The sequence below is a fragment of the Prorops nasuta genome, unplaced genomic scaffold (genome assembly GCF_024137725.1).
Source record: "Prorops nasuta isolate Cenicafe-Biocafe unplaced genomic scaffold, Cenicafe_Pnas_1.2 PNAS00038, whole genome shotgun sequence".
In the NCBI taxonomy this organism is placed as follows: Eukaryota; Metazoa; Arthropoda; class Insecta; order Hymenoptera; family Bethylidae; genus Prorops; species Prorops nasuta.
The window spans coordinates 860,459-872,503 of record NW_027116835.1 but is presented as its reverse complement, the minus strand read 5'-3'; the positions used below and the strand labels follow the sequence as shown (position 1 = coordinate 872,503).

At 45.7% G+C, this 12,045-nt stretch overlaps 1 protein-coding gene across 1 annotated transcript in view; it reads left to right on the top strand.

Moving 5' to 3' along the window:
* The window catches only part of Mrtf (Myocardin-related transcription factor), a 163,122-nt gene that overhangs the window by 99,339 nt on the left and 51,738 nt on the right, over positions 1-12,045 (top strand). Inside the window, exons 4-6 of the mRNA XM_066744314.1 lie at positions 6,947-7,047; positions 7,109-7,332; positions 8,673-8,866. Coding sequence (XP_066600411.1) covers positions 6,947-7,047; positions 7,109-7,332; positions 8,673-8,866 — 519 coding nt within the window. The remainder of the gene's footprint in view (positions 1-6,946; positions 7,048-7,108; positions 7,333-8,672; positions 8,867-12,045) is intronic.

Below are 12,045 nucleotides of genomic sequence, written 5' to 3'. Positions count from 1 at the left end.
GAGCAACGGCCCGGCCTGGCTCGTGTCTAACGGGTGTCCCTAAAAAAATCTGGGACACTTGGGTGTCGTCACGTGGCCCTTAACCCCGTTAGGTGGTGGTCCACTCGTAAAACCGGACCCCCGTGCTTCCATCAACACGCGCACATCCTTGGCCTTTTTTTTTATTCCCTATCTTCACGACTCTTATCTAGACAGCATTTTTATTATAACGCTCCCGTATAGTTGGTGTAACACAATATTGCACTGAATTCTAACGCAACTATTCGATCCCACCAACGATTACATCCTCCTCTTCATCTTGACAATCAATTCTACCTACTCCTACTCCACTTATATACGCTCAGAAGATTACGAGAGCGTTTCTTTAATTCGTGCAGTTGAACCGTACAGTTCTTGTATATTTGCAAGTTAGCGCTTAATCTTACAGGGACAAAGAGTATTTATGCGTCGCCAGTAGGTAGCACATACGATCGAGCTATTAGCAAGACGTATATATATACCTCATCGTAGTCCCGCGTGTGCACCTGCAATATCCACTTGACCTAGCTGCAATTTTTTATTCATCAGTCGACTTAACCAACTTCTAGATCCCACAAAGAACTCTTCTCTCTTTTCCGCAGCCAATGAAACCATATACCCCAACGATTTAAAACTCCCTCGAGTCGATCTATTATAGAAAACAATGAGCAACGCTGATTAATGGTACGTGAGATACGGGTGACGCGTAATGGATGATTGATGCTCGTGCCAGATGTTTCTTCATATTTTTTTCAGCAATAGCCCGTCGAGTAAATTGGTCCAGGATCGCGCGAGAATCTCCAAGACACTTTCACTGGTGCGAAGTAAAAGATGTTGTAGGCAGGAGCGGAGCGAATCTCGAGTACCGACGGGACTTTCGCAAGTTGTTGGGAGTTGGGACTTGGGAGTTGGGAGGAGGAGGAGGAGGATGATAGGGGATAGCGTGCGGTAGCGAGCCATTAGCGAATCACTGCGAGGCCGTTCGTCATCTCACGCTTCGCTAGTTAGGCCAGGCATAAGCCGACACGCGACCCACACACGCGGCGCGCGACACAACTCCCCTTCTCCCATTTACTCTCTTATCCACTTATCATCACCGAAACAGCCTTAGCACCCCTCGTCGACCATTCGCCTTTATATTCGATCCTGATGTCGTTCGATCGACCGACAGATAAGAGGATTTCGACCAATCGCATAAAAAAGGACATCCCTTGGTCCTCCGGATTAAAAACCATTTGCGTCTGGGCCTTCTTTCATCCACGTCGATCGACCGGTGAATCTCCGACTCTCTTTCTCGCATTCCTGCGCAATTGAGGCAAAAAGTGTATCAATATTGTGGCGTTGATTGTTTACAACTATGACGTAAGACGGTAGACGGGCGCTGTGTAAGAAAGCTACGGGAGCGTAGGACTCCAGGTTGGGAGAATAAGGCAGGAAATATCACAGCTGATACGCCTTCGCACGGCGTTCTCGCGTTAGGTGTAGGCTAAATATCACGATGATGTCATTTCTCTGTTCCGAAGCACCAAGTGCAAATGGCCAGTCTTATCCGTTCCTATCGGCCAATCGAATTCTTCGTGTCGTCATCATTTTTCCCGTTGCTAAACCCACCGAGGCTGATCGAAAAGCTTAAATCGAATCCGTCGTTGATCACTTTCGATTCTCTGGCGAAGGATCAGAGTTGCGTGTGCCAATTATTTATCTTATTTTCTCGAAGCTTGGGAGTACGTGTGGGAGATTAGTCGTGCGGCGAGAGAGGAGCAAACAAGGTGGGCAATTTTTCAAGAGAAGCGCGCGCGCAAGGCGAAGCTGAATAGAAAGAGATTGACGCGCAGCGAGCACCTGATGCTTGTCGATGCTCGCGTCGAGCTCGTCGATGATGTCATTGCCAGATATAGGATCCGGTGCGCAAAGGAAGCCTTGGCTGTTATGCTACTTTATCGCGAAAATATCGCTCGTGATACCCGTTAACATCTCTCGAGTGACAAAACTCTTCGGCACTCGGGGCCGCCGCTAAGACAAAAAGGATCCTCTTGCGTAATTATTTCTCTGAATGCGCGACATCAATCACGCGGGTAAACACGCACGCTGCGAGAGACTTTCACCGGCAGCGTTGCGCCAACCTGCACACACGCAGCCGTAGACGACGCGCGCTGCTAAACTCTGCTAACTTGACGCAAACCACTCGAATGCTGCCTGCCTGCCTGCCTCGCTCGACCAGTTTAACTTTTTGGATTTCTTCAAATGTCGCTACACTGCGGAGTCTCCGTCGAAAAATAAAGAACGCCCCTCGTGACGGACATACTTTTTTCTTTTCTTTCGTTAATGTATATATATATATATATATATATATATATATATATATATATATAGAAAAGGATTTGAGAGAAACTTTGTCTCGTTAAGAAAAATTACTGTAGGGTCCATATTGACAATTAAATAACATCTCCGCGAAAGATTTTCTTCTCCTACGGAAAATGTATAAGAAAAGATCGAGCGAGATTATAAGGATACTTTATTGCGTCATGTGTGAAATTCCGCCCACAAACGAAAGTAAACGAAAGATAAAGAGGGGTTATTCGAGGAGATAAACACTGGTCGGGAATCAAAGGAGAGAAGGACGTGCTAAAAAAAGTAGCATTGATCCAGCGGCATATTTCTCCGAGTGGACATTATTGAGCAAGTCCGACCAAGTGGAGATGGGCTGGGGGGTCCGTATTGAATTCATTGGGACGCATTGTCGACAAGATATACGAAAGCGAAGGTTACGGGTTAAGTGGAGCCCGTACCGCCTGCAAATACGTTTCTGCCCGACCGCCCGCACTTCTCTCTCTCTCTCGTTTTCTTTCACACGTAAACACACACGTATATAGACGCGCTACACAAGTTGGCGGTGCACACGGCATAGGCCAGCAACGCGGACTTTTCGCTCGCAATATATTAACGTGAAGCCGTTCTCTTGCATCTTCTATGTTACGCGTGCGTGAGAGAGAGAGAGAGAGAGAGACGAAGAGGGCAGCTGGAGAACAAAGGGCTAGCCCCTCCCCTCTCCTCCACCTCTCCCCACGTGCCCACCTCCTAACCTTCATCGACCGATTTTACTCGCGGAAACTTTACTACCCATTTACGCGAGAACATCCTCAGCTGCACCTGGATCTTTCATTCGAACGAAAATAATCCCACAGTTTTTCTCACCACGGCATTTTCTCTCTCTAAAGAATCATTGCACTTTTTTCTTTGAAACCTTGTTTCTTATAATATACCTATACAGATTAATTTCAATAATTCAGATTTAAAGATCGAGCGAGGTTCGTGTGTAAAGAGATTTAATTTTTTACGAGCGAAAGTTTGCGTGGGGATGTATATAGAAAGCCTGCGTGGAGAGATGACGACACATTTAAATCTAACGATGAGAAATATAGCGAGTGGCAAGTGAGATTCTAGTCTTCCCGATATTAATTCCTTTTTCTATTCTTTTCTCTTTTCTGTTCGCTGCTTTTTTCCTCGCCTGGTTCGTGGCGCCAGGGGACCCGTCGCACGCCCACTCGTCGATACGATCGATCTCAGAAAGTATCAACGCCAGATTCGTAGGATTTAATGCGCAACGCGTATACGTCTTCTCAACCCACTAAATCCGGTGTCTCTGTCGAGACGAAATCACAGGAATAATATCATGCGCTCGAGAACCTTTCAAATCCTCCTCGGAAATTTTCCAACCTCGTTAAACCTTTTTTTACACTAGAGACGAGAAGCAGCAGCAGTAGTGGAGAAACGGGAAGAAAAACAGGATGCAACGACGTACATATAAGAGAGAATATCGGATTGATCGAAATCAGAGCAAGCGAGTCCTGCACTAAATAAATCCAGTATTAATCATCGTGTGATTTCTCTCTATACTTCATTAATTACCGGCAGTATGTACTACAATGGTGGAATGATGGGGGGGAGGGGGGGGGGAAGTCGAAGAGTTTCATTATCGAAAATTCATTGTACGTAGTCCAGCACGTTGCCACGAGGAGAGCAGTGCAGCTGTGGAGGAGGAGGAATGGGTCGGGATAAGCACGAGAGAAAGAAAACGAGGAGATCCGCTCTCTCACAATAGGCCGTGCTTTGCCACTCATTAGAGGCCGGGTCAAAGGTCACGAGGGACCGGCGCTTTGTGCCTCGGATCCTGTGTACGCTACGTACAAACAATGTCCACGCACAGACTCCTTTAACCCGGCCACCCTCTCTCTTCTTCATCTTTCACCGTCCGTATAGCTGCAGCAGAGCCAAATGATAAATGCACCACCGAGCCTGCGGAAATTCATTAAACGTACTGCTCCAAATAAATAAATGAAGATTTAAACTATTGGGAAATAATAATCGCGAAGCGAGTAATGCAGGGAGAATTGGCTGAAGGTAGTAGGTAGCGAAAGAAATTAGGTATGACCGAACCGACGAAAATTAGTCGAATCACTGCTCCCAAAAAATCAGATTTGAAAGAATTGGGAAGCAAGGATATAAAAAAAGGTCAATAATGCACGGAGGATTTCGCGAAGGTGCTCGATAATAAAAGAGAGGATGGAAGCAGAGGGCCAATAAGCGGGGATGAAGGAGAGAAGAGAAAGAAATGGTATAGCTGAGATCGCGCGGTGAAGCTACGATCGGTAGGAGATGCGAACACCCTCTACATGCCAACGACATTCCCGGTGTTCAGGGCACTTTTTCGCCACTATATCGACTCTTCTTGGATCCGACGAGAATGACTCAGAAGCAGAAGCTTCCCGGGCCAGACTCAGGGGCTGCCATGTTGCACGTGCGCGTCTAACTTGATCTTACATACGGGACGGTGCACGTTCCTCTGTATTCGCAGCTTTTCGTCAGTCGCATGTCGTCTACCTCCATGTGTGTGTTTCGTCGCTCGCGTATATATAGGTATAGGTACCTAGCGCGTCCGGGAACTCGCCTGTATCACATACACACACACACACACACAGCCTCATATACGCTCGACCCGTTCCTTTGTGTTCGACTGGCTTCCTCAAGTCGACTACGCTTCACTCCCCTCGCTGTCTCATGTATTTGTGCCGCGTGCATCAAGCAAGATTTATTTGCTCGAATTTCGACTTGTGCTCGCTGCTTCCGAGGAATACATTCCGCATTCGGGATCCTCCGCGTTGTGTACTACTACCACGTTTACTCTTACCTCCTCCCTCTCTAGCAGACTCGATCTGTTATTGTTTTCGTCCAAGATCTTTTTATCCAGCACTTTCTTCTTCTTACCATCCAATTTTAAAATCGGTCAGCCTACTGCTCCGGTGAATCTAATTGGATCAGTCTGGTCGGACGCTCGTTCAATGATTTTTAATCAACCGCTGGCAATTAAATACGAGAGATATTGCGCGATTATTTAATTTCTTTTTTTCTCGGTCTTCTTTCTTCCTTTCCATGCGACGATTGATGGATGATCACGGGTGGTGCAATGGAAATGGTTGCTTTTTTCGATGGCGCCCGATCGAATTTCGTCGAGTGGATCGAAGCATACAGTGTCGTTAACCCTTGGCGAAGCGGTCCAACTGCGCTCGGTTCCGTCCGATATGTTGTCGCTCGCTATCGAGTCGCGAATCGCAGTGATGTATCGTCCGCGTAGAAATCTCCAATTGGCGCCATTAGTCCGTGCATCGGTATATCCCCGCTGCTTTTTGTACCGAGAAACGATGCGAGCAGTCAAAACACGCCCTACCCTCTTTTTCCAACCCTTACCTAACCAAGCGACACGCGTCGATCGATTTACCGAATCGTCGGACCTACAGATTTATACCGACGAATGATCCACAGCTGATTGCGCGACGGCTGCATACTGATCGCGTCGACCGTTTCTCCCGATCAGTCGCGCGACCCACTAATCATTTATTGGGTTAAGGTGAAATCCGATCGTCTCTGTCGATCCCGTGAAAGTCGGATCGAGGAAGAGGAGGGAAAAAATGAGACCCTCCTCCATAAAGAACCTTAACAATTCTCGTAAAATTCCACAACTCCGGTAATGTCATATACCGAATTACAAATTGCTTCTTGCTCGTTGAAAGATCCTCTTTTTTTCCACGTACTTTATGATGGAAGCTGGATAAGATCGGGACTGAAATTCATGAGTGTGCCGATCGTAATGAAAGTTGATCGTAAAAAAAATGTGTATTTTTATAGAGGAAGGGTATACAGCAGAGGGATCGGGAAAAAGAGAGAATTTTTAATCAAGAGGTGGGGAGGGAGGGAGATAGAAGGTATTGTTGAGAAATGGGAAAAGGTCTTGGCGTGTTTTATGGCGCGAGGTTTTTGTCGGTGGCTGCGTCCTGCGTCTCGATCGACGACCCTGCGGCCTGCAACGTCGAAGACGCCATCTCGAAGGCAGGGCACGCGTCCAGTTGGCCCCGCAGGAGAATGCCGTCGTAACGAGGTGTCCCCTGCCGGTGTGCCGGCTCGAGATATCCCTCCATCCCCTTCCGTACCCCGGCCCCGGTAGGCCGACGTTTAAATTAGGCAGGGAATCCCGCGGAATTCGCCAAAGAAATCTACAGTCGACATTCCACGAGGTTTTGATACGCTTTACCCCTATGCTATATCTCCAACGGCAAGAACCATTGGTCCCCTTGGAGAGATCCACCGATAGATCCATATCCGTAGAAACGCCACCCTCGATGCTCCTCTCCTCTATACACGCTAGTACCGAGATCCACAAATCGTTCGTGCATCGGTACATGTTCTCATTGCAAAGTCCGATAATGTCTAATCTGCGTGTGTAGGGCTCATTTAGATTTCGATATAGTATACGCTTTACCCTTATGCGATATCTCCAATGGATAGAATCATTGGGATCGCCCTTTGAACTAAGAGATCCATATCGAGATCGATACGCAGGATCGTTAACCGAGTATTATTTTTCTGATTTTAGAGTCTGGCCACAGGCTGGACAGCGGCTCCCCATTCTGGAGGATTCAACTCGACCAGGACCTTCTCGACACCATCAGTGCCATTTATCCGGAGTGGTTTAAGGTAAGCTTGCGAGACGAGTGCTTGAGCGAATCGCGAACGATAACGGGGTGGACTCGCGCAGGATTACACTAGTAGCCGAGCCTCGACGTCTTCCCCCAGCAGTACTTCCGGTGTTCAACCGACCAACGGGAATTCCCTGCTCGCCGAGACTCCCAACGAAGCCCTCGAGCGCAAGGTCACCAAGTCTGACTCCAAACAGCACAAGACCAAGGCCAAGAAGCTCGAAAGCTACAGAGACAAGGATAGGGACAGGAAGGATACTAGGCATCACCTCAGGGATCTGAAGTAAGCTCTCTTTATTCCTTTATACATATGACGTACGTACCTATATATATATATATATATATATCGCGATCCAGCCATGATTATCGTGGATAAACTTTGACGATATTAGCACGAGAAGAGAGTCACGCGACGGATGCCTCGAGTACAATCGCTTCCCTCTTTTTCATCTCATCTCCCCCCCCCCCTCCCCACACACATACACACACACACTCGAGTCAATTACTCGGCGGTACAGCCGTTAAATCGCAAGGTAGCGAGCAAATAGCGGCCATCGAACGCTTGTTCTTGGCGGATGATTAACCGCAATTTAGTATCACTCCGCACCAGTTCCGATAGTTAGGCGAGGTTATAAAATGTTTAACGATCGACTTCCGCGCGATACTCCTATCCTCCTACCGGAATGCATTTGGCCATCTCTCCCATTGAAAAGATAGTTGCGTGAATTTTATAAAGAAAGGCTTATTATGATTATGACGAAGCCCTCGCTACGGACGTCCGTCGTCGGTAGTATTCGATGAGAAGGTTTGAGAAACCGACTAAAAGGTAGAAAAAAGTGGCGTGCGCGGTGATTTATGATCGAAGGTGTCCACAAGGTTTGTTTACATCCGTAGCCGAGCGCTGATTACAAAAGAGATGGATGTAATCCTTTGAAGGGGACATTGAATTTTGTCAGTGTGTGGAAGGATATTCATATCGAGTTTGTACGAGTCATGACATCTCGAGGGAGTGGATTTGGCGCGTGCAGATGAGCGAGGCTGCACTGCACGGCACGGCACGACACGGCACGTAAGAGTTAGGTGGCGGCGCATCGTCACGCATCAGCTCTCCGATGCATTAAAAGCATTAAAAGAAATCTATAGAGGCAAGAATAACGTACGACAGTACTCGTTAACCTACTTACTGCTTTGGGAAGATATGCGTCAGACGAGAGCGCCCGCGCGCAATTTAACCTTCCCGAGAACTTGTTACTTTCCATCGAAGGAGCATGCCGGTGGGGAGTGGCCACTAGCCGGGGGGAAGTTTTCGGTGCTTTCCGATGAAAACGTCCTTCCGATCGGTCCGAGCGCGAGTGTCGATTGATCCGTCATTCCTCGACTCGAGCAAAAACATGGCTGGGACGCTTCGCGAGCTCCATTCGCACTTGTTTTTCGTAATCCTGGCTCCGTTGACTCGCTGGTCAACCTTCCCTCTCTTACCGTTCTTTCAAAATATATATGTATAGGTAATATAATCGTGGAGTTGAGGCTCAGAGCCCGTATAATTCGTGACTTGAATCATTTGGTCCTCCTTGCACGGAAAGAATAATTGACGAAAGTTGACGGGGTTGGTATACGTTGCAGGGAAGCTGGAAACGGTAAGAAAGGCTCGTCGAAGGATTGTACGACGCAGCAGGATAAAAGGAGCGGCGAGACGGCAGGAAGGAAGAGCGCCTCGGGAGTACCAGGATCAGAGATGGACGAGGGCAATCAGTCGCCGCCGAAGGCGGAGGTCGATGACTCTCCACTTCAGCACTCGATGGATCGCAACAAAGAATGTGAGTCGTGTCGTCTTTCAAGCTGATTTTCGTCTTCGCGCCGCGCCGCGCCGCGACCCGACGCGACGCGACGCATCCCTCTTATCTCTCACCTGACGTCGATCGCTTCGACACCATCACCCACTGTCAAATTAGAGATTAAGCGACGAAATTTCTTTCGGCTCGCCTTTCGAACTTTCTCCTCCTCCTTCGAAATATTAAAAAAAAAGAATCTCTGCATTCGGATGACACGACAACTTCCACACACATACATATATATATATATATATATAGAGAGAGAGAGAGAGAGAGAGAGATGCGAGGGAACGAGGGAGGAAGAAACGTCGACGCGCCTCCTTGTCCGGAATAACCGATGAAAAGGCCTAACGGTGCAGAGTGGCTAGGAAACTGTGACTTCCGATCGCTTTGCTCGTTTTATTATGCAGCCACGCACGCCGAGCCGCGTGCAAGTCGGTGGTGGAGGCCCGATATATACGACCAGCCAGCTTCTTCTTCTTCTTCTTCTTCGCTGATTCCGACAATTTTCACAACTGTAATCATTCCCTCGTTATTTTCTAAACGTCCGAAACCCAGCAGTCCAGACATTTTTTATCGCTCCCTCGGATCCTTGCATTTCCGCAAGCCTTCCGACTGCCAACGCGGTAAGAATATATATATATATATGAAGAGCGTAAGAAAGTTAGGTTTTTCTCATTCAATTCCCCAGCAATTATATATATATACATAGAGAGGAGGCGCGGTATAGGGGAGACCGGGGTAAAACGGTACCCTTAAGGATAAAGGCTTATATTTAGGTTAATATTAAAAAAAATGAAAATAAAACGACTTTGATTTAATATAAACCTTCTTTAAAGTGGTGACACAAAATGAAATAATTATTTTTATTTTTGATCAATCAAATCTTAATTTAAAAAAAACATAACAATTTACGGTTTTACCCCGACCCATGGGTAAAATAGGGTACTCCACGGATTCAAATTGGATACAAAAAATTGATACAATCTTAGCATGTATTACATAAGAAATTATGTAAATCTTCAATTTTCTAGTCAGTTCATCCTTCATGAGCCCATTTTAAATTTTTTATGCATTATACTGATCCTTCTTGTAATTTTGTTAATGCGCATATTTCTTTACAAAATAAATACATTTATTAGGGGAAACCCAGGTAAAATAGGGTACCAGGGTAAAACAAGAACCCATGAATATAACAAAAATTATATTCCTGATTCAGTCATTAATGAAGGTATGACTCCGATTTTACCCCGTACGGTTTTGCCCCTTAACCATACAAATTGTATTTAAATATTATACAGACATATATCGTATGTAAATTAAAAATACGACTAACGAAATTATAATTAAAAATATTACAAATTAAGTGACTTAAGTGAAAATTTACTCTATTAGTCCAGATTTTGTACTGAACACTTCGAAATTATCGGAAACTTTTAAGAATTATGTGCAAAAATGAAAAATAAAGCATTTGGAAAGTAATCAAGCGCCAATGTTTACAAATTTTTGCTGACAAATATCTTCAAGTGGCATCATTACGTACCTTCATTAATGACTGAATCAGAAATGTAGTTTATGTTATATTAATGGGTCCTTGTTTTACCCCAGTACCCTATTTTACCCCGGTCTCCCCTATATAATAACGCGCGCTATCCTGAGGAAAGGCGATCCTATAGCCGATCGGTCGCACGGTGACGAAAGGATATGTCTGTCTTTGGATGGGGCTGCAGGATATATGCGAGGAATTCAGCAGCGTTTGGATATATCGATTTTCTAGGAGGCCGCGTCGAGTCCTCGCTAAAAATTCCAAGAGTGCGGACAGGCCACCGTTGCAAGTCTTTAGAACGTCATTTTGTCGCGTTTATCGCTGCCTTCTTCCCCGTGCTGCTCAACTTTTTGCCATCGCGTCCACACGCGTGTTACATACGTGCGTGTAAAACCGCTAGCAACTGCCAGAGCCAAGCTGCCTCTCCGCAGCAACGTTCGACGCTGATCGACGTCAGGTTTGCCTCGACGCAAGGTGAAGGGATCGCGGATAACGATCGTGTCATTTTTTATCGGCCATTTTCACCTGTTATTCCATCCCGTATAACGATTAGCTCTTATAGCCACAATTTATGTGAGAAAATCACACGATCGTTAGCCTAGACTCCATTATTTTTCCACGAGTACCCCCTATAGTATATATATATATATATATATATGTATATAGCTCCTCTGCGTGATTCTCGCCGAACAAAAAAATCCCCACTCTCGTATCCTTCGCTCTATCGAATTTTTCATCTACCGACATATATATTTATAAGCACTGGCGGGGAAAAATGGAGAAATTTATGAAACTATGAACGTCCGATAGGTAAGTTGTACTTTTTTATAATACTTATATTATTAAAGAACCTGTCAAATTATTTATCAGTCGTAACTTTGTTTATTATCGACTGGCGAATGTATAAGGTGAGCCAAGTATATAAGAGCGTTATACGTGAGATCATTCTCAGTTTCGCTATACCAATGGCAAACGCTCCAAGCTGGCAAATGTGTTTTTTTCCCTCAACAATTTAGCGCGCGATATAAAACAGTTGTTGTGCGGGACAGTAATCGAGTATCCCTTAATGGTACAATAGGGAATTGGAAACGATGTAAAATATTTTTGTAAAATTACAGCCACCGTCGTGGGTAGCTTCGTAACCCACGACTAACCTTGTAAATTTGCTATGTTAATTGTGCAACAATTTCCTATTTTAATAACTATCCTGCAATTAAATTCTTTCCCAGTCTAATGGACAGATTGAGATTGCAGATTCCTCGTGTAGTTATATAATAACAGTGAAGACCACATTGAATGATAAAAAATGGGATTTTCAATGGGACGGTGCAGTTTTAGAAAGGCGTTTGATTAGATTCGAGGGAGTTTATCGTGGTCGATCGAGATTCAGCTTGATTTTAGCGAACGATGAGAAATAGCGTTTGACAGTTATAGGAAAGCGAGGTAGTCGAATCTCGCAATGTTCGATTGCATAATCGAAGCGAGGCCTGGATCACCCCGTATAGAGAGGGACAAGTTGCTGCGCGTTGATGCGAGAGAGAGAGAGAGAGAGAGAGAGAGAGAACGTGCGATGTGTGCACGATATAACCACCTGCGCGCGTATAAGTGCATGCGTGTA